This window comes from Mytilus edulis, chromosome 9, assembly GCF_963676685.1.
Source record: "Mytilus edulis chromosome 9, xbMytEdul2.2, whole genome shotgun sequence".
Taxonomy (NCBI): Eukaryota; Metazoa; Mollusca; class Bivalvia; order Mytilida; family Mytilidae; genus Mytilus; species Mytilus edulis.
In genome coordinates this window covers 79,853,584-79,877,818 of record NC_092352.1, presented here as the reverse complement: position 1 = coordinate 79,877,818, position 24,235 = coordinate 79,853,584, and the positions used below count along the sequence as shown (strand labels likewise).

General features: G+C 32.7%; 2 protein-coding genes across 3 annotated transcripts in view; both read right to left on the bottom strand.

Moving 5' to 3' along the window:
- Positions 1-859: 859 nt before the first annotated feature.
- On the bottom strand, positions 860-8,739 carry LOC139489147 (uncharacterized). 2 transcript variants are annotated; one of them, XM_071275306.1, is made up of 7 exons: positions 8,658-8,739; positions 8,319-8,342; positions 4,586-4,639; positions 3,854-3,939; positions 3,310-3,381; positions 2,228-2,363; positions 860-1,047 (listed from the first exon to the last, which is right to left on the bottom strand). In XM_071275306.1, the coding sequence occupies exons 2-7, from the start codon at positions 8,335-8,337 to the stop codon at positions 1,031-1,033; spliced, it is 384 nt and encodes a 127-aa protein (XP_071131407.1). In that variant the 5' UTR covers positions 8,338-8,342; positions 8,658-8,739; the 3' UTR covers positions 860-1,030. The 2 variants fall into 2 exon arrangements, with proteins under 2 accessions (XP_071131407.1, XP_071131408.1); XM_071275307.1 differs by lacking the exon at positions 8,658-8,739 and adding an exon at positions 8,584-8,603.
- Positions 8,740-11,411: 2,672 nt separating this feature from the next.
- Positions 11,412-24,235, bottom strand: part of LOC139489146 (uncharacterized) — a 55,432-nt gene continuing 42,608 nt past the window's right edge. Inside the window, exons 6-10 of the mRNA XM_071275305.1 lie at positions 22,672-22,816; positions 21,055-21,143; positions 15,638-15,706; positions 14,693-14,834; positions 11,412-11,512 (exon numbers count right to left, since the gene is read on the bottom strand). Of these exons, the coding sequence (XP_071131406.1) occupies positions 11,475-11,512; positions 14,693-14,834; positions 15,638-15,706; positions 21,055-21,143; positions 22,672-22,816 (483 nt within the window). The 3' untranslated portion in view covers positions 11,412-11,474. The remainder of the gene's footprint in view (positions 11,513-14,692; positions 14,835-15,637; positions 15,707-21,054; positions 21,144-22,671; positions 22,817-24,235) is intronic.

The following is a 24,235-nucleotide window of genomic DNA, read 5'->3' as shown; positions in this document are numbered from 1 at the left end:
CCTTGAAAATATGTTTCAAAATGATTCTGGATGATATCTATATCATATTCAAATAACATTGTCAGTACTTTAAATTGATTTTCCAGCTTTTTTTATATTACAAATCATAAGTCAAATACATATATACACAGTGATTCATTCTGGATACAAACAAGAATAAAAAAGTAGTTTTGCATATGCCAGTTCATAATCCAAAGAAACCGAAATTAGAATTACAAATTATAGCACATTCAAAATAAAACACACAACTCATCAAGATTTAGCTGCTGACCAAATATGAAGCCACTTTGTACAGAAATTAGGGGTAGAAGTCATGAACATTTTGAGTTCATTCAACATACTGAAATATCAGAAAACAAAAAAATCCTTTTTACGTGGCTCGGTACGTATACATATCACCAATGTGTTCTGTGGTCTTTTTTGTATTCTTTCTTTCACTTTTGCTTACGTGCTTTGTCTATATCCCGTTTTGAATTTAATTTTGACATATTTTTACATAAATAAGGCCGTTAGTTTTTTCGTTTGGATTGTTTTACATTGTCTTATCGGGGCCTATTATAGCTGACTATGCGGTATGGGCTTTGCTCATTGATGAAGGCCGTACGGTGACCTATAGTTGTTAATGTCTGTTTCATTTTGGTCTTTTTTGGATAAACAATCGCATTAGATATCCACCCATAAACGGTATAAGTTCGTGGTTAACATGATGACGATATGATGTAACAGCTCGAAAAAACGTACAGACACCTGTCTATTTTTGTTACTGTGTGTTTTTGTCCTCTTTTTGTTTTTTTCTTTTGCAATCTCATTGGCGTTTATCGCATCTTTTTGCCTTCATATTTACCATATTGCCTAAGAATTGCACGTTACATTTTTAATTTGAATACAGGAAAAAAAGAAAACTTGAGTTATATATAATTAACACGACCGCCACTCAACAGCACAACAAGCAAGCGATACATATATTAAATTTAAATCTGTAATTCTTAAAACTTGAATAGTTGTTCATTGCAAAATTATTGGTATTTGATCAGTTTTCCGTTGAACCTATAAAATAAAAAATAAAAATAGTAATGAAACTAGTCTGGCATTTATACCTTTAACTGTTCAACACCATATTAAATTTCAAGCAATGCAACTGTACCAAATTATGATGAATAAGTATTTTTTTTAGCTATTATATCTGTATCTTTTGAGTAAGTTTATTTTACAGTTACATCACAAGTCCATTAATAGTCCTAGAGTAATGGACTTATCGTTATATGAAATGTGTATTTTTATTGACGGTTTTATGTTCTAATCTTGCAATGTACTCTAACAAAGTTTACATACTCGTTTTTTCTGTCTTACATGTACCATGAGCAGCATTATCTTGAATGTTTGGATTACAACCGATTTTGATGTGTTTCGTTTGTTCAATTTCTAGTTTTCTGGGTTTGATGACCCAACAGTTAACTTGTTTGTCAAAATATGTTCAACCAATTCAGCAGTAAATCGAATGGTAAATGTTTATGTCAAATGTTGCTTGACATAATTTTAAATTGTAATTGTTTTCGGATAGAGGGGAAACTTTGACATTGTTACAGGCCACCTACGATTTCTCAATTAGTTATTGCAACGGTTTGTTTACCTTCTGGAAGCGTGATAATCTATCTGCATGAAACATCCGATTTAACATCAACAATCTGACAGGAAGCATTAGTAGAGCACGCACCGCTGATAACATTTACTTTTTTTGTGTGTGCATCAGATGCGCATTTCGACAATACATGTCTCTTCGGTAATGCTTGAAGCCATACTATTTGAAAATCTAAGAGTTTATTAAAAAGGTGGAGTGCTTTTGATCCAAAAAGTACAAACAGTATAGCTAAAGCCAAAAAAGGAATCATAGCTTTGCACAGGAGCGGATCTATGATTTTTTAGTTTAAAGGTAAGGGGCACCAACATAACTTTTAGCCGATCGGAGCGATTCGAAAATGCTGTGAGGTAAAATTATCGAAAAATACTTTTTTTAAGCCGATGACAAACCATGTTTTGCAAATTTTAAGGGGAGCGTACGCCCGCCACTCCAACGCCTGAATCCGCTCCTGTTGCACGATAGAGATACATGTATTTTCGAAATTAATTCCAAATTTAGTTACAGAGTTAAAGAGTTAAAAAGTTAAAACATAACCTCTTTGGTAAACAAATTTCTTTTAGATAACAAATAATTCTTCTTGATACATACTTAATCCACAAAGATCTGCATTGCAGGGTATACCTCCTCCATTGTTTTGGGAACAGCATGACGAACAACTTATAGAAGCATCACGTCGGTCCAAGGAGTTCCTTTTCCCCATTATCTTTTCTATAAGGGTACATATCTGTGAACAAACTCTTTAATTAATATTTTCATTAGTAAGGCACGCATCTGTCAATAAATTCATCGATTAATACCTTCTATATAAACGTGCATATCTGTCGATACATTATTTGATGAAGGAACATTCCAGGATTTGGTTGCTAGTGTTTTTCTTTTTTTCTTGCCTGTACAAAGAAAAATGCTAGCAACATGTCTAGACAAGAAAACAAGAAAAACGCTAGCAACCGAATCCTGGAATGTTCCTACATCATATGTTCCAGTCTTCATAAGTTTAAAGAACATTTTAAATAGTTCGCTATACATGTATTAATATCTGTTGTTGGTTTTGTTCTAGTGTTTGTAAGTGGCATACAGACCAAAGACCAGTCAACGGCTCATACCGACTCCCCAGTTCTCATCAGACACCTGTATACAGACCAAAGACCAGTCAACGGCTAATATCCTCTCCCCAGTTCACATCAGACACATGCGTACAAATGTAGTCGGTTATTCCTCTTTTAATCACAATAATTATTGATAATTATAAAATAAATTATTAGTTATTGGAAAGGCGAGAAGAATGGTTATATCCCAATCAAACATAAAATAGATGTTTACCATATAGAATAATTCCTGCCAATCAACCGACGTATTAAAAGCAACCATATACTGTTGTCTTCAAATCGAACTCGATAAAGGTATAAAACGAAAAAGAGTTTAAACATAAAAAAAAATATTCAATTCTTGACTGACGAAATTAAACGATATTTCGTTACTATACACATCCGACTAGAACGATTTCAAGCTTTATTGAGCCTTTTATGAAGAACTATACACATCTGACTACAAGAACACCAAGCTTTATGACGCCTTTTCTGAAGAACTGTGTTTTCCACTTCCGAGTAAAATTCGACAAATATTTCACTCGACCAAACAAAACTATAATTTTATACTATAATAATACCCACCCGATTTGAACGACATCCTGCATTATAGCGTCTAGTCAGGAGACTTGTTATTACCACTTCTGTATAACATTGCTGCAGGAGGAAATAATTTATATTTTTATTAACTTAAATATTTTCTATAGCTGTTTATCCTCTGTGTCATTTGGTCTCTTGTGGAGATTTGTCTCATTGGCAATCATACCACATCTTCTTTTCTTATACTAATGTAGCAAATGTAGATTAATATGTGGTATTGAGATCTGTTAATATGGCAACTATGCAAACACAGATAATGAATAAAATATCTTGTTCTGTAAAATAGAAGATGTGGTATGATTGCCAATTAACAACTCTAGGTCGCCTTCAACAATGGTTTATGTTCGGTTTTTTTTTTTGTTATCTAAAATGAATTTTGCTATAACAACCCTGCAACACAGACGAAGAGTCATCTTTTATTTCGTATTTAAATGTTTGAAAAAAATGAATTAATGTCTTATAAATGGAAAAGTAGACGTACAAGTGCATGCGGTAGAATTCTATCCGACTCAGCTCAATTAATATTTACCTCGTATGGTGGTGTACACACAGCCTCGCGTTCAGATCGACACTCCGAAATGGATTCTGCATTGGTACATTTTATGCAGTTTAGAGCTGAAAGAACAAATGAATTATAAACGTTCATTCTACATTCTACATCCTTTTTTGAAATTTTGTACTACAATCAATAGGATATAGTGTTAAACACTCTGAATATATCTTTTTTTCAATCATTGTTTACAAGTACCCTTGTCTATCGTTAGGAAAAATATTTAGACCCATGGTTGTCTTTTAGGTAACCCATTTTGCATTTATACATGTGTATGCTTGTTTGATGATTTATAAACCTTTATCCCCTAAAATTCTCATTTATTAGTGTAATAGTAGTGGACGACAATTTCATTTCCTGTGGAGAACTGGAAAGGGCATTTACGGCATGCATACATGTATAAGCAAGAACTTAAGAAAACAAAACAAAACATTAAGAAAAACATTACCTATCAATATGAAAATACGTATTTTGCATAACAAAATACAGGAACTACGTGTTTAAATTACTGACAGTAAATTAGTAAGTTAGCTTAGTATTAAACACACCGAGAAATGAAAACCTTGCACGTAACCCTTCCCAAGAAGACTCGCATGAAAATAGAATATAAAGTCGTCTCCTTATCAGTTCTATTATAAAAATCTGCTGGAACCGAAACAAGCGTTAACTACTGTTTTAATAAATTCATCAGAATAAGAATATAACACTTACCATGAGAAAAAGAATAAAAGCTCACAAACAGTAATATAAATACCAAGGTAGTACCTGCAATCGGATGAAATGTGTTATGCTGTATTCATTAACGTTTTTCTACACATATTTCAATAAGTTGATAGCTTAACAATGCGATGATACTGTTAGGTGTGAGCCCAGGCTCCGTGTTAAAGACCGTACATTGACCTTTAATGATCTACTTTTACACGTTGTGTCTTGGATGAAGTGTTGTCTTATTGGCACTCATACCACATCTTCTAGATATAATATCTATATACGAAAAAAAATATAAATTTCAATACGTCATCATCGTTTTTTCTTGATTCAACCTCAATTAAAAACGACCAAAGCCGAAAATTGGAAAGTCAAGGATGTATTAGAACAGACAAAGCTATGTTAACAAACACGATCTTGATACAAATCAACAATGTAACAAGTATTTTTAGTCTTGTTTGAATAAAAATTGATAGAAAAACCGCCTCTGTGTTAGCGTGCTCGCTCCGAATTACAGAAGTCATATGTTCTACCCGAGTCATTAAAAAGTCATGAATTCTGTATTTTAGAGAAAGAGCATAGTCTGTTTGGTTTGCAATCAGAAAATTGGTCAGGGTTTGGTGACGCATAAAAAAGAAGATGTGGTATAATTGCCAATGAGACAACTCTCCACAAGAGACCAAAAGACACAGAAATGTTCATGTATAGGTCACAGTACGGCCTACAACATTGAACAAAGCCCATACCGCATAGTCAGGTATAAAATGGCCGGAAATTACAAATGTAAAACAGTTCAAACGAGAAAACTAACGGCTTAATTTATGTACAAAAAATGAACGAAAAACAAATATATAACACATCAACAAACGAAAACCACTGCATTACAGGCTTCTGACTGGGACAGGTACATACAGAATGTGGCGGGGTTAAAAATGTTAGCGGGATCACAACCCACCCCTAACCAAGGACAATGGTGTAACATTATAACATAAGAACGAACTATAAAAATCTGTTGAACAAGGCTTAACTCATCAGATGGAAACAAATAGAAATACTACACAGAGTGGACGTGGTCGGGTACTTGTATATCCCAACAACAAAAAGACAATAACTACAGGTCTAAGAGTACTCGCAGCATGTTTTCATAAGGTAAGTGAACTTTTGAATTATAACTTTTATAATCCGGCTTAGTTTGTTGGTCTAGTAGAAGGTACACATGCATGTACTATTCGCGATTGGACATTAAACATAAATCCATTCATCAATCGGTAAGAACAATATTAATTAAACATTCTGGTTATATCTATAAGCTATGATTTTCCGAATTGTCTCTAGTTTTTGATCCAATAAATTGTAAACTTGTATGAATAAGATTAAATTGTATATTTATAATATTATCTTTCTAGTCGTGTTGATCTGTTAACATTTCGTTGTATGATACAGACAATGTAATACTGTATTAACACGTATACATGAAATGTTCGACACTAATGTTGACAACAAAATCATGTTTCAGAAATGATTTGAAATCAATGGGGAAACATGTGTATATGCGACAATTTTTGTTGTTGTTCTATAACAGCAACAAGTCCATAGATGTAGGAAGATGTGGTGTGAGTGCCAATGAGACGACTCTCCATACAAATAACAATTTAAAAAGTAAACCATTATAGGTTAAAGTACGGCCTTCAACACGGAGCCTTGGCTCACACCGAACAACAAGCTATAAAGGGCCCCAAAATTACTAGTGTAAAACCATTCAAACGGGAAAACCATATCTTTTTAGTTTTTCGATGCAGAAGTAAAAGTTGTGTACGTATGTTAAATCTCACTCAACAGTAACTAAACGCTTGTCAAAAGAAATTAGATTGACTGTTCTTGGTCCGTTTGACATGGGACGTTAACTCCCATACCTCGTGTTAATTAAAATAGAAAGAAGTGTAAACAACAATACTCTCAATTGAAATACAAATGTGTGTAACTTCAAAGACTTGCATCATTTATGCTAATATCTTCAAATTCATTATTAGCAGACGATGTAAATATTGATAACCCTTCTATAACATTTCTTTCAACAAATTCACATGCAACTGATTTCAAACATTTCTTTGATATTGCATTGAAATGTAAAACGTAGATACAAGTATCTTTATCTTGTCTTAGGGAGGGATAAATCCTACTTTTAAAGGACCACTCTGTTTCAAACAAAAAAAAAACTGACATAATCAAGATGCTTGATTTCTTGATTGACATTATATTTGTTACGTTCGGATGACGTGTTTTTCAACAAACTGTTGGCATTCCAATGGGAACCAATTGCGCCCCTCTTCTTGCCGACTTTTTTCTTTATTATTATGAGGCTAACTTCATACAGAAACTTCTTAGGAAGAAAGATAAGAAGTTAGCAATATCCTTTAACTCTACTTTCCGCTATATTGATGACGTTCTTTCACTGAATATTTCCAAATTTGGAACGCATCTATCCCATCGAACTAAAGATAAAGGATACAACAAATACAGTTAAGTCGGCCTCATATCTCGACTTACATCTAGAAATTGACAATTAGGGTCGGTTGAAAACAAAACTTTACGACAAAAGGGATGATTTCAGCTTTCCAATTGTGAACTTTCTATTTCTAAGTAGCAACATTCCAGCAGCACCTGCATACGGGGTACAAATGTATTTATCTCCCAATTGATACGATATTCGCGTGCCTGCATTTCCTATCATGATTTTCTTGATAGAGGGTTGCTGCTCACAAGCAAGCTATCAAACCAAGAGTTCTAATTGGTGAAGTTGAAATCACCCCTTCGTAAATTGTACGGACGCCATCACGAGCTGGTTGACCGTTATGGAATAACCGTTTCACAAAAGATATCGTTCCTTACGTCGTAACTACAATCCCCTTCTCCTTCATGAATGTGACCTACCGAACTAGACTATTTACCGGATTTGTTATAACATAAGCAACACGACGGGTGCCACATGTGGAGCAGGATTTTGCTTACCCTTCCGCAGCACCTAAGATCACTCCTATTTTTTAAAAGGGTTCGTGTTGGCTGTTCTTTAGTTTTCTATGTTGTGTGTACTATTGTTTGTCTGTTTTGTCTCTTTCAATTTCAGATTTGGCGTTGTCGGTTTATTTTCGATTTATGAGTTTGACTATCCCTTTGGTATCTTTTGTCCCTCTTTGAGAATGGAAATAGATAAAATGTCAAAAAGACAACAGCCGGACCAAAAAGCAGATAACTGGTGTATGTATGTCTACATCTAAATAAAGGCAACAGTTGTATACCGCTGTTCGAAATTCATTAACCGATTGAAAACAAATCCGGGTTACAAAATAAAAAACCAAATAACACCATATGTTTCGATCATATAATTAAGTTGCAGTATCTTTTTTTCTGTTATGAACACAAAAGTGGACTTTGATACATATGACGATCATAAAATATAAACGTACTAGTATAAAATAAAAACATAAATATATTCGCAAGAGACGCGATTCTGGAATAGTTTTATGGATGGTTTAGATTTTTTCATAGTATCGGACTATTTGAAAAGATGTTGTGTTATCTTTTTAAAATGTTTTCCTTGAATTTGTCACATTTAAAGGGGTGTTTTTTGCCATCCGAAACTACAGGATTTCTTGACAAGGGATATACTTCATATGATAAACTTTCAGATCTTTTATAAATAACAAATAATGTTGTCTTTACATCTCTAATTTCTTACCGCCGTTTACTGTCCGCATTTTCTCTAAAACGTAAACAAACACATCAATTATACACTTTCGTAATGACTGACGACATTTTGAATATTTTAACAATAAAACAATACCAAAAACAACTTAAAAATGAAGGAAAAAAACAACTCGTTATTAATTTAATACGTACATTTACGACGCGCTTTAAAATAACAAAAACAGGAGATGTTTCATCTCACGATTAAAATTAATCATAAGTTTTACTGAACGTATTTTTAGTGATTTTAATCGTACATTTTTTTAATTAGTTGCTGTATGCTACTTTAAGTCGAGGTGTTTCATGTCTATGAGAGCAAGACTGTCCTTACCTGCTATTGTTGTACGAAGTGTAATTTTACATGTAGGATTTTAGAACATTTAAGATAAGATCACTTGATAATTTAATGGAATACAGAAAAGTTTATTCAGTTCACTCATAGATAATAACAAACGCGTAGAAGGTACCGAATGAACCTGTATTACATGTCGAATAACACACTGTTACATGTGAAATTGATAAAAGAAAATCTTAAATCAACATGACTGGTGCATGTGCACTTTCAAAATAAACTTTTAAAGGTTCAAGAAAGAATACTAAGATGGTCTTAGTAAACAACAGTTTGTATACAAAATACATAATGAGTCCATAATGACCATTCATACTTTATTACCCCGTTAATTTTACAGATTTTGCATATATTAAAGACTTCATAAAAAGAAATTAAATGATAACATACATGTATTGTTCTAAAGGAAACTTCGTTTGAGAGTACATAGCTTGGAAGCACTACTACAACATGTACGATTTACTAAAAACACACGCACATCGGTAAAAACGCTTGTCATTTAAATTTATTTTCGGATGCGTACTATCTGAATAAAAAAACAAGTCACCTAATGACATTTGGACTTTTTGGAAAATTTCGAGTATACAAGCATACACAAATGTATATATGATAGGAATATTTTTAGAAAAGCACTTAAATGCTATCGGATGTTCAGTAAAATTATATTCTTATGTCATTCTTTCCAACAACAAAAAATTATTCAAACAAAAAGACAAAGATACCAACAGGTAAACTTTGCAGTGCTTATTGTAAATATGTAGCGCCAAATTGCATTGTGTTTTGATGGATATAAAACGTTTATATTAAAAATAAGATGTTGTATTCCACAACTTCTGATTTTGAGCCATGAAATTAATCAAATACAGGCCGGGATTATTGTCCATATCTCTTTCAAAAGAGGTCAAAGTTGTAAAAATGATGTCAATCTCTCTACTCTAGTCTAAGAGATAATGACTACTTAAGGACATCATTGACATGCTTTTACGATAATACTTTACGATCCTGTTCAGGTCTGAAATTGTAAATAACTCAATATATGTAGATTGAATGAAAATAATCTTTCATAATCAACGTTCTCTTCGGAAAGTTACGGAGAACGCAACTATCATTGTGATCAAGGTGTGTTGCACATCCTGTCTATGCAATGATACGAGTTTGACCTTTCCAACTGCGTAATGTCTTAAATCCAGTCCATAAGGATGTAAGGCATCATGATGTATTGTATGTTTACCTTATAACTTCATTAAAACTTATATATGTTCAATACAAGATGTAAGTTGGTACAAGTTATAAGTTTTTTTACACAAACCTTTTTGCACCAGGTGATAAAAGTTTATCTAAGAAAATGTATCAGATTAATGTCTTACATTCAGATTTACATACTTAAACCAAACATTTAGTGCTATTCTCTATGTCCTCAAACTGGAAATGAGATTACCAGAAAAATCCAATGCTATGTTTCTCCTTATACCAAAATCATATCCATAAAAAGTCTTTTTGTTTTCTTATAATGTTTTTTATTTTAATGCTTAGTATTAGACTGTATCATGTAGTTGTGGAAATATGACAGAAAATTGCGAAACAAAAGACTGTGTCCTTGTACTATCCATTTGTATTAAGCTGTTCATAAAACACTGATAACTTGTACAAAAAATCTGTACAAATTATATTTTGTACAACATTACAACTTGTACACAAGACCGCTGTATTATTCGTGCTCTATATTTTTAGAAAACCATTTCCGTTTATTCTTTCAAGTTGAAACAAGTTAAAAGCACATGGTTCTTACGACAGAACCAAACAGTCAGACGGGTTCTTCTGAACAAATAGAATTGCTGATGATCTTTATTTTTTTATGTCTTTCTTAAACCATGAACGATTTTCTTCTGTTCATAGATTTTTTATTGATATTAATGATGGGTGTGTTTCTGATTTTAAACGTGGAAGCCTAAAGTTGTACGCTTCTGCTACAATTTAATTTTTTTCAAACTTACAACACATCTCTTAAGTATCAATTCTTTGTATTCTTATAACGCCACTTCAAGAGTAAACCTTGTCACAATACAACAAAAATCCTTCTCCGTTTTTGATATTCAGAACCTGTACATTTTTTTTTTTTTTTTTTTTTTTAGACATTAGGCTTATAAGGTCACTCGTTTGATAAAATAGTTTTAACAAACATCCAAAGAATCTAAAGCTTTAAAACAAGGGGACTCAATAAAAACAGACAAAAAAAAATATTGGTTTGTATTTTGTCAATTTTATAGTTCCATCGATATCTTTTATTTCCTTTTTTTTAAACGGTGTTTGTAACACTTGAAATACACAAGTATATGTCATATTATGGTGTTTTTTGTTCCATACTTGATTAAAGATCGTCCTTCTTATCCTCGCTTATTTACTCAACAACTTTGAATTCTGATTCTTTGCTCACCTATAGTTGTTAATTTCTGTGTATTTGGTCTATTGTGGAGTATTTTTTCGTACAACATCTTCTTAGTTTATTTCTAACAAATAAACTAACTTCTACATTGACATGCATATGTGCACATCAAAATCATCAAATGTATTTTTTTGTAACCTATCACACTGCAGTGTTTCCAACAACACAATAAGGCGTACCTTATCAACACGACTGCAAAACAATATTACCACCGTACTTCATCGTAACAGTACAGTGTCAACCCATCACACTTCAGCGTAACCATTATAACATGTATAGTAAACCAAATAAGATTAACTCTTGGGTATGATTTATTTCAAGCTAAAGTTACAACTCTTGTTTTCAGCCCACGATATCTATGGTCCACAGACGGAAGGAGAATTACATTTCTGCTCTGAAATGAGAAAGCATACGTAAATACACTGCAACGAAGCAAAAAATTACAAACAATGCGTAGCAAAACATTACATACAATGTGTAGCAAAATTCATATATGGTTATCTTTGCCTAAATCAGTTCAAACCGTTATTTTTTAAATATCGTAATTTGTAAATGATAACTTTGTTGCACTTCAGTGTTTCTGTCGATCCTAGTTTGTTTTCCTCTTATAGTTGATGTGTTGCCCTCGGTTTTAGCTTGTAACCCGCTATTGTTTTCTCTCAATCGATTTATGACCTTAAAATACCGGTATACTACTGCTGCTCTTACTTAATAAGTAAGTATATGTTATGAAGTATTTCAGAATAAGCTACTGAACTGACAATAATATTAAATAAATAAATTAAGTCAATTCGAGTTGTCATAATAATTCATGTATCATTTATGTTTAATTCTGAAAAAAAGAAGTATAAATCATGAGCATATTTTTATTAATACTGGAAATAACATATACTTCAATAGCTGAAGTAGATTTTGTTTTAATAACTATTTATGATATATAGGTGTAATACCACCATTGATTTCCCCTTTATTAGTCTTTGTTAAAGGAGTAGGTCCAATAAGACCCCTTTTTGGCACCAAAATAAAGCAGTTTTACAAAATTGTTAAATATAAATTTTTAGTTATTTATTGGAAAGTTGAATGCTTCCACTACATAAATATGGGCTGTTTTTGACAATACAATGCACATATATCGGGTACTAGCATCAATAATAGATGCTAAATTACTGAAATCTACAAAATTGTAGCATTTAATTTAAATGTTAGACGGTTTCCGTCTTTAATGAAAGTGGCCGCATTTGTGTTCATTCTTAATATTGAAATGTAAGTTGTATTTGATAATAATACATAACATACATAAAGGTTGAGGATGAACACGGATGCGGCCACTTTCATTTTTGACAAAAACCATCTGAAAAGGTAACATTTTTTGGCATATTTGATAGATTTTTCATATTTCAGCTTGCATCGGGGCATTTTTAATGACTTAATCAGTTAAAATCTTCCACATAAACTAATTGAATCAACTGAAATAGACCCTTAAGTGTTTGAAAAGTGTCAAAAATCTTTCTTCAGTTGAGCCTGAAATTTGAGGCCAAAATCGGCCCTTACCGGACCTACTCCTTTGCACTTTTTAAAAGATTGACGTGCAAAATTTATCTTTGTTTCAAATAAAGAAATTCTTGACATGAGTTTTATCCTGGCCATTACTATAGAAAAACATTCTCATAACATTTCCTTGCATATAAAAAAAAATAACCATCACTGGAAGTTAACCAATCAAATGTTCACCTCTTTTTTACCTGTGTACAAGCTTTAGTAACCATTCAACCTCAAGTTTTTGAATATACTATAGACACCCCAAATAAATTGAAATGGTGCTTTGATATATGTTTATGACATAGAAATGTGCTTTTGCAATGGAATGCAGGATTAATTAACTACAACCGTCAAGTTCAAGGAAATTTTTTTTTCGACCTATTTTCATATGCAGCCGGATGTGACGTATTATGATTTGGTGGTATTAATTATTTATAAGATTGGTCTATAATCGACGTCCGATCCTCCAACTGACGTCCAAATCTGACGTCATAATGAAACTTATTGTACCGCAGGGTAAATTAGCACGTTGTGATTGGTTTAACGCCGTCACGTGGTGACCCCCTATAGATCCGGGGGTTAATAAATTTCATAGGGGGTTCACGAAGTCACATCTACTGTTAATGGGGACGTCATCTATGAATGTTGATGTGTTTTATTGTTTTTTTTTTCTACAAAACGCAACAGAAAGGGTCCAGCGTTCGCTCAATTCGTTATAGGGTTAACTACTGACCCCCTACGGACCATAGAGGATGAATAAAATCCAAAGGAGATACGGCCTCCTGCCTCATCCCCTATAGATTTTACTAACCCTCTATCAAATCGACAGCCAATAAAATGACCCTCAAATCGACCTTCAGTAATTGGCTTCTCTTTTTGGCGTCTTTTTTAAGAACTTGCAGTAATGACGTCACAATTTTATTTAAAGAAAAAAACTGTCATATACCTGATATGATAAAGGCATTTTCCTTATATAAATGGTTGGTTGAATCGAAAACTCAAAAAGTCGTTAAACAGAAATTGTAGGGTCCAAATAATAAAACTTTTCTTTAGCAATTGTCATTACTTCTTTATTCTGTCTATTGAGACTGTATAATGCTCCAAGATGTTTTTCCCTCATCTTTATATTTGGCTGCTGTCTAATTTAAAATTAAACGGTTTGCTACTTACCCCCTACGGATCCATAGAAGGGTAGTAAAACAAATATTGGACACTGATTTGAAAACGAGACTTTAAATTTGATGTCGCGGATCGATTGGATGTGGAGATACCGGACGACGATCTGAGTCCGTTATGGTTTTGACGCAATAATACAAAATATCTGACCCCACAATGGAAAAAAGATTTGTGTATGATGCCTATAGTCCGAGCAGCGCAGATTCCCAGATATGGTGACCTGACTTACTGTTTATAGTAAATATAGTAAAGAGAAGACCGTACTTTGACCTGTGATGGTTCACTTTTACGTATTGTGACTTGGATGGAGAGTTGTCTCATTGGCACTCATACCACATCTTCTTATATATTTTTGGAGAGACAAATCTAACCAAAAAAAAACGACGTCTAGTCTTTTCAATCATAGTAAGATGGTACTTGAAATCTGTGTAGTAACAAATGTTGCTAAATATCGCAAACTAAAATGTTCTTTATAGAAAACGAAATTGATATAATGCAATAGCTTGCTTATGGCTCCTATTGATTCTTAAATTTTACTAATGTTAAATACCAAATTGTGTATGCTTTTCAACATGTTCAATTTTAAACTTGTTAGGCTTTGTTACTATTTTGACCACTGGTGAGTCTTATGTAGACGAAACGCGCGTCTGGCGTATCACATTATAAGCCTGATACCTTTGATAACTTTTATTTCACTTGAGTTGAATTTATAAAATAAGAAACGTGACGTATCACTTACAAAATGTAACTATCATATTTATACCGAAAATAATAATTTTTGTTGAAATTGATTTTTATCTCAATATTCCTATTTTAAATTACATGTCAAAACAAGACAATATCAACATAAAAATAATACTTCTGATAAGATGTCTACAATCTTCTGCGTTACATTGGTTAGTATTACAACATGCTGAACAAATATCTGTATCTCCATTGGCTCGTCTTCCTTGACCTAGGCCGTGTGTATAACTATAATCCTTTAACAGGTGGTCGCACATCTGTAATATATGTATAAATAAAGGCAACAGTAGTTTATCGCTTTTCCAAAGTCATAATTTGATAGAGAAAAAACAAATCCGGGCTACAAACTAAAACTGAGGGAAACGTATCAAATATAAGAGAACTACGACACAACAGAGACACAACACCGAAATGCTTTCCTTATATAAACTTTTCACTTATGTATTTTAAAATTTCTATCAAGTTGAGCCCTTTTTTCCAATTTTTACCGTCATGTAACAGAACTACTTACGTTTGAATTTAATTTACAAAAATAATATATTACAAATGCATACCAATGGAATGCACTCACTAGCATCATACGATTATTTTAATTCATTTAACAAGGAAGCACGTCATGATTTTTTTCTGATTGATTTTAATTTGAAAATATACATGTATTTATAAGTAGTTTTTTGGCTGTTATCTGCTGTTTGTTTGGGTTTTTATCTCTTTGACATATTCCCCATTTATTTTCTCAATTTTATTATATATTGGAACACATTTGGAACACAGATTGTTATATCGGAGTTTTATTGACCATAATGATCTACTATTTACGTATTGTATCAACATTTATTTTATTTTTATTTTGGCAGTTGTATCGCTTTAAGACCACACTATGAATTATATTAGACACTGAAAGGAAAAGATTTATAGGAATGTTTTGCCAATGTTGAAATGTATTACTCAAAGACGTGCATTGTATCTTTCTCATTGATTTATTTACGAAAAATAAAAATGAATCGGACAAAACGTCTGCTTAGATATATATTTGTTATTAATTTCGACATGAACTTACTAATTTCCGCTCACATCCAAGTTGATATCGTACTGCACCACCACGAACGAACACTCTTTGCACACAAACCTATAGACAATTTAGAAGCGCAAATAAAATACAATTAACATTAATAATAAACAAAGTTCATTATGAAAACATGAGAAGAATTCTAGCTCTATTGAAGATGAATACCATTTTATACTTGAATGTAAAAAATAATGTCAGGATTCAATGTATAATACAATGGACAGCAATATTGCAATACAATAAAAAAAAATATTGTTCGCATAAATTTAGGGTTCCAGCATGTCCTCCTTTTATTCAAAATATTGATATGTAACAAAAGTTCAGTAGTTTTAATACCTAATGCTGACTTGTATAACAAAATTATTTGACCGCGTCGACAAAAACTGACCATATGTGCACTTTAATTTGTAAATATATATATACCCGCATAGTAAACCAGCCATATTTTTTATGTCAGGATTCAAGTTTAATACAATGGACAGCAATATTGCAATACAATAAAAACAAATTATTGTTCGCATAAATTTAGGGTGCCAGCATGTCCTACTTTTATTCAAAATATTAAAACGTAACAAAATTTGAGTAGTTTTGATACCTCATGCTGACTTGTACAACAAAATTATTAGACCGCATCGACCAAAACTGACCATATGTCCACTTTAATTTGTAAATGTTTATACCGGCATAGTAAATCAGCCATTTTTTTATGTCAGGATTCAATGTATAATACAATGTACAGAAATATTGCAATACAATAACAACAAATTTTTGTTCGCATAAATTTAGGATGCCAGCATGTCCTCCTTTTATTCAAAATATTGATACGTAACAAATATTTCAGTGTTTTTGATACCTCATGCTGACTTGTACAACAAAATAACTTGACCGCGTTGACCAAAACTGTACATATGTCCACTTTAATTTGTAAATCTATATACCGGCATAGTAAATCAGCCATTTTTTTTTTAATGTGAGGATTCAATGTATAATACAATGGACAGCAATATTGCATTACAATAAAAAAAAAACATTAATGTTCGCATAAATTAAGAGTGCCAGCATATCCTCCTTTTATTCAAAATATTGAAACGTAACAAAATTTGTGTAGTTTTGATACCTCATGCTGACTTGTAGTATGTACAACATTGTACAACAAAATTATTTGACCAAAACTGACCATATGTGCACTTTTATCTGTAAATCTATATACCCGCATAGTATTGTACCGAGCGCCTTAATGTTTTCTCCTGTGCACATTTTAGTAGGACCTTAAATGTACATGTAATCAATAATACTGGAAAACAATTAATGCAAAAATTTTACTGCATAAATTGTGAGATTCAGCATTTAATCTCTATATTCCTAATATTGAACAGTCACTAGATATAGTAGTTCATGATGGTGTGTAAAACAAAACTATTAGGTTGCATCATCAAAGTACCAATACTGACATGTCTGGATTCATTTGTACTATTTCATAAAAAAAAGTATATGAGGTTCTCTTCTGGGAATAGTAAACTGTTAATCTATTTTGTCGGTTGATTTATTTTGTTTGTAGTTAAACGTCAAGTGGCAACTATTTCATTCAAGTGCGCATTGCGTATTATTTTGGGACGTCCCATAATATATCAATTAATCGGCAAAGACAAATCTCTCGACAAATCTGACGATCGAATTTGACGAAATTGTTGATAGTTTTACCACACCGTATGCTTACGGACACTGTACAATTTATGCTAGAATATTCTGCGAAATATAGAATAGTAAATCCAGTGCAAACAAGTTGAATAACAATGAAATATCCATGCATGTAACGTAAAATTGAGGAAGGGACAGGTAAAAAACGGGGAACGAAGCAACGTCGACAATGTTTTTGATATCCCGAGATATAAGAATATTGCTCCGATGCGTTGGATAACCTTTCTATCCGCCTTCTTATAAAGAAAAAACACTCTCATTTCCTTTATGCATAGCTCCATGTGATTGTATAGCCATTGTTTTATGTATATAAGAATACATGTATATCAAATATAAAAAAAAAAGAGAATTTTGTATAATATCTAGTAGAGTCTAGCGAGTAAATAATTAAATTTGACATCTGTGGAAAAACAATGCGAATGTTGTTTACATATTTTAATTAAAGCTCAAGTCTGATATGAAAACTCTTATAACGATAATCTGTCATAAGCAGACCTGTCCTCTGGTCTGTTCAAAAGTAGATTTGTCCACAGGTCTGACGGTCAGAAGCAGACCTGTCCTCAGGTCTGGTCAGGAGTAGACCTGTCCACAGGTCTGGTCTGAGGCAGACCTGTCCTCAGAACTGGTCAAAAGCAGACCTGTCCACAGGTCTGGTCTGGGGCAGACCTGTCCTCAGGACTGGTTAAAAGTAGACTTGGCCACAGGTCTGGTCTGGAGCAGACCTGTCGATAGGTCTGCAGCAGTACTAAAAAAGCAGACCGTAGATCTGGTCCACCAACAACTTGCTTGACTGCTTAAAAATTGTCAAGTTAACTTAGAAAGCAGTCAGCAAGTCTGCTTTAAGTTAACTTTTGTTAAGGTTAGGACCGCACCCATCTGTAGTCAAATTCGAGAAAAGTATATAAAAAAGTATTATTTGAGAAATCCTTCTACATACAAACTTATCCAGTTGTTATCTGTCAGAAATATTAAGAAATTGAATAACTTATGTATATTTTTAAAATCAGCAGAAACACTTTATTACTTAAATTGCAGTAAATAGTATATTTGTTCTCACTTGATTTAAGTATTACGGTGCAGTCCAGTGTATCCGCGCACCTAAGACTTATGACTTCACTTCATTCAACTGATAAAACCAATAATTGGATAATTTTGTGTGAACACATTCATATATATACTTTTATTTCATAAAATCTTCTGTTTGTATGGTTTCATCCTCTGGATTTTGTGTAATGTGTGTCCAAAATTAGGGAAGCCCCTGTTCTGAGAGTTCCTCCAATGTCCGGTAATTTCGCGCATGCCTTCCAAAAATAGCTTATTTGGAATAAAGGAAAGATTTTATATTACGAAATATAGCTCAGTTTGTACCAAACACACTTCCAAGGATGCAGAGCAAAAATTATTTCAATCAAATATTAATTTGACGTAAATAAAACTAATTTTATCTGATGATGTAATTTTTTTAATGGAAATTGGCCAAATATGGTAAATCACGGGATTTCAATTATTAATTAATTCTTGAACTTATCAATTTTATTCTTTTTTATCCCTTCGGAAGGATAAAACAATAACAAGAACGATTTAGTATGTGTTACTGTGTTGATATGACGAAATCAGCTAATGCGCGATAACAGGGGCCGCGCGGACACCGGGGACTCCACTGTATATCATTCTCTGCTCGTATTTTGTATTATGTATTATGTTTTATATTTTCTTTCATGCACACCTCTATATTTATATATATTATATATCTCTTGTAAAATTCTTATATTGGTGTAAAGTTGTGTATATGTATCCTATAAGCTGTATTGCTTTCAGAATAAAGTAGAAAAAGTAGAAAAAAAATACCACCACCGAAAGAGATACAATAAATCCAATTAATACGCACACAAATAACGATTGAGCAATTGACAGTTCGAAATTAGACGAGAACAGTTTCATTCATAACTACGAACCATTAAACAAGATGTTATAGGGTTTGAATTTTTTTTTAGACTAACCATATAAATGTTAATAATATGGTTTGTTTCGGAATAACTCTCTGTATAATGTGTGGTGTGTCGTACCGATGGAATATATCACTATTTCAAGAGTAATGATATATTAAAGCTCGAGAAGTATTGATGATATATATGACAAGGTCGTAGATGAAACCATTAGTAAAACTGAAACTTATCATATGATTCCAAAAAAACTGTTATAAATGCATCAGATATTTGTCAGATCTTTCATGCACTAGCCTACGGGTAAACGTGATAGCTTTAAATTTATTGTTGTAATTATTTCTAATTCAAAATATACGAACTTTGTGTGATATTTAATTTTAAAACCGCTAAACCCCATCACATGAGGATAGAATTAGCCACTGCGATACCTTATATGTCGTGTTAGCAGCAATCATCGTACTCTCATATTTTTATAGGAAAAAAAGCTATGCAATGTTGTACTGACATGCAGTTGAACACACCATACATATTATGATAGTTATTTGTGATTATCTTAAATCAAACCCAAAACAAAATCGTATATACAATAACTGAATAATGCAGATGTCTTCTCTCTCGCCAACCATTAATAAATCGTTTGTAAATTCTACAGTAAAATGTCTATTTCGGAAGTCGACGTAAGGTTTCTAATTTTATGACACTTATTATCAATTTATACAATTAATTTCTTTACTGTAACGCTTGAGGACGTTACATTTTCAATATTTAATGAAAACCCCAATACAAAATGAAGGTAGTGATACTAGGCATATGTCTAACAACTATCAAATCACAATGCCTTCAACAAATGAAGAGAAAAACAAAAGCTGGTAAAGATAAATGTACTACTATGATACTTGGTTCTGGGCGAATTATGCAATGACCTAACTGCTAGAACATCAGTGGTTATCTGATCTAAATGAAATGCATTAAATATTTAGAACCTGCGATCGGCATCCTTATTTTCCTAATTTCTTTTAAGTAATCTAACCACTAAAATAGATTGAAAGCAGAAGCAAAAAGGTTGATTACTCAATTAAAAAAAAGGTTGATTAAAAATACCGAACTCCAATGTAAATAAAAGAAAGGAAAAGTCAATAAAAACACGTAATGCATGAACAACACAAATAAAAAAAATAGTTGGCTTATGTCTGACTTTGATATAGAAATTTCCCCAAAAATTGTAATTAACCTGGTTTTATAGCTAGATGAACCTAAAAACCTTTGGTTTTCCCGTTTGTAGTTTTAGGGCCATTTATAGCTTATTGTTCGGTGGGAGCCGAGGCTGCGTGTTGAAGGCCGTACATTGACCTATAATGGTTTACTTTTTTTAAAATTGTGATTTTGATGGAGAGTTGTCTCATTAACACTCACACCACATCTGCCTATATCTAATATGACAATTGGTAATAGTTCCGGGTCTATTGACATACATGGGTGAACAACCCATACTCAGACTTAATAGGTACATGGGACAATACTTGTGGAAATATACATCACAACTCACTACATTACATAGGAAGCGTATGCACAACTCATGTTTTGAGTTCTATATTTTTTAATTATTAACTAGCTCTAGGACTTATCATCCACAGAAATAAGATTTTCCTCTCGTCAAATTTATTTTCCCGGGGAAAAAAACTTCATTTATACTTTGAATTTTATTTCCAATTTACTTGCATCTTGTCAGAATATTACGAACAATAAGTTTGCAAGGTTACCTACCTCGTTTGATGAACACTGTTGGCTTACTTGACATAACTTTGGGGAAGAAACGCTGTCACACGATAAACAAGTATCAACTGTTGCTGGTTCTAGAAACAAATAATTTAAAAAAAATGTAAATATATATTATAAGGTAAAAATACAAGATAGACATAGACAAGTGTGTGTCCTTTTCTTTTTGTATACGTTTCGGCCAGTGATCGGGAAGGACGTGCGCCCTGCGCCTATAGCGCACATTGACAAGAAATGGCGCATATAGTGACAAATGTAAGCGCCCATGTGGCGCACGATATTTTTCACTTCGTTTCGAAAGGTTTAGATATCGTCAAATGAATTTCCGATCTTGTTCCGTGCCGCCATGTGTGTGTACACAACTGTGTTATGTTCCTTCAAAAATAGGAGCACCTACATATTTTTGGGACGTCTCGGGTGTTTCCCTATCATAATAGAACCATACGATTTAACGTCTCGGTGTTTTCCTATTGTAATAATAGAACCTTGCGGTCTAACTGATAACCCGAAAAACGTAATTAACCATCATTCATGATATATTTGTTTATAAACAACTTTAAATTTGTGAAATTTGGCTAGTACAGACGAGATTTAACTCTAATAATAATCTCATTTAGTTTAGCTTGCTATTATTTCGATTGAAGAACCCCAAGACTTTTTAGGAATATAGTTTTTGTCTCCATAAAAGACGCCTAACTGTCCTTGTCATTTTTTTGGTCTTTGGCTCGTTTTCACATTTTGTAAACATGACTTCAGCGATTTGTTGTTATGTTCTTTGAATTAATGGTACTCTATACTGTTATTCTTGTCACCGTGATGAAGTTATAATAAAACAAGAAGTGCAGAGGAAATCCCTGAAATGTCCTCTGATACGGAACGTCTAAAATAAGTATGGTATCGACGAAGACCCAAATTTATTGTACAAAAAAAATGAACATGAACAAGGCAACAGTACCAGTTTAAACATTGTAAATAAAGGTTGACTTAAATATTGTTGGGGTAGGAAGAAGTTATTGTATATTCATTGAAATTGAAATTATGACATCACAGGAACAATATCCATGATTTTAATTTAAAATCATAAAGGTAAGTATCAACACCTCTTTGCCAAAAATATACTGATAATGTTTTTTTACAGAAGTCAAGTAAAATGGCCCACTTATTTGACAACATAATTTTTTAAAATGGCCCATTGAATTTATTTTTGAGGGGCACTGGGCCCATAGTGAAAAAAACCTTCCAGATCACTGCCGTTTCGTAGTAGTCAATAATAAATTGTAAGCATCAAGTGGTATTCAACATTTTCCAATACACTGCAAATAATTTTTAAAAAATGTACTGACTTGAGCAACACGACGATGGGCACGACATAATGAACAGGATCTCTTTGCCTTCCGGGAGCACCGGCGATTATTCCCGGTTTTTTGATGGGGTTCATGTTACTCAGACTTTAGTTTCCTCTGTCGTATTATGTAATATGTATTATGTTGTTTGTGTTTTGAAATTTGGCTTGGCGTTTTCAGTTTGCATGTCTATTTGGTAGCTTTTGCCTATTTGTCATACTTTTAATCATAAACAGGGAAAACACAGAAATCAAATACCTACTCTGATTACACAAGAAGCCATTACATGGAATGCCATTTGTTGTATTAGTTGAGCAGCAATGAGCACATGCGACGGTGTTTTTCTTTGTCCTTTGAAATTCATGCTGTCTTTTTCGCCCGGCAGCGCTTGCTAACAAATCACAAATCTGTCAAACAAATTAGAGTATTATCGATGAAGTTATACATTTGTAAGGCATTTGGACAAATAACTGTATATCATTTATTTAATGAAATTGAATACAAAATGAAGGGATTACAAGAATGATGATTTGCGTGTTGGATAAGACATCTCTTTGATAATTGCCTTTTTGAAAAGAAAAGGAGTAGGTCCGGTAAGGGCCGATTTTGGCCTTAAAATTCAGGTTCATCGGAGGAAAGATTTTGGACACTTTTAAATTTTAGTTTAGTTGATTCAATTAGGTTATCTGAAAGATTTGAACTGATTTAGTATTTAAAGACGCTCAAATTTAAGCTAACGTATGAAAAATCTATGAAATTAGCCATAATATGTCGATTCCAGATGTTTTTTGTTATAAATGAAAGTGTTCATCCGTGTTCATTCTGAACCTTCATATATGTTATGTATTATCATCAAATACAACTTACATTTAAGTATTAAGAATGAACACAAATGCGGCCATTTCCATTTCAGACTAAAAACCGTCTAAAAATTAACAAAAATGCTAAACTTTCGAAGATTTCAGTAATTTAGCATGACTTTATGATGCTAGTACCCGATACATGTGTATTATATTGTCAAAAACTGTCCATATTTATGTAACAGAAGTATTATACTTTTCAATAAATAGCTAATAGTTTACATTTTATCAATTTAGTAAAACTGCTATATTTATTTGCAAAAAAGGGGTGCTACTGGGCCAATGATATTAGTTGAAACAAAACAATCAATAAATAAGAATGGACTGAAAATTTGTAAGGTTACGAAAACCGTTTGAATGTTACTCTGTGTAATCTATACTTTTAAACGAGAAGACCTCATTTTGTGTGTCGCTTCTCTTCCTTCCACAATAAATTATCATCATGCCTCTGTGTCATATAGGTAACATGCATAGTCGCATTTTCATCCATTCTTATGATTATTCAGATTGAGTTATTTTGGGAAAAAAATGACAAAAAGGGTGTCCGGATAGGTTTCCTGATATTGTTTCCGTCATCAGACTGACTCTTAGTAATAGATAGGACTTCCGGGTTTTAACATGCACAAGTACAACCAATCGTATGATGGATAACAACAATAAAAAATACATAACTTAAGTCAATCAGATCGTTCTCCATATCATGGTTTTTAGATTGCAAGAACCACAACTATTATACCTCCTGAAAGAGGGCAATTTCGCGTTTTTCTTCTTGTAAACTACGATTTTACTACTATAATTTTTAGTGAAATGAATATTTAAGGGTTCATACCAGTTGAATATATATATATTTAAATAAATAAAACATGTAGAAAAAAGAATGTGTCCATAGCACACGGATGCCACATCGGCACTATCATTTTCTATATTCAGTGGACCGTGAATTGGGGTAAAATCTCTACTTTGCCA

Bases quoted from the DNA above. Each gene is read 5' to 3' on its own strand.
- LOC139489147 (XM_071275306.1), bottom strand. The intron at 3,940-4,585 runs GTAAGTGTTATA...TTGTTCTTTCAG, and splicing joins CTTTTATTCTTTTTCTCATG to CTCTAAACTGCATAAAATGT. The intron at 2,364-3,309 runs GTGGGTATTATT...GTTTGTTCACAG, and splicing joins CAGGATGTCGTTCAAATCGG to ATATGTACCCTTATAGAAAA.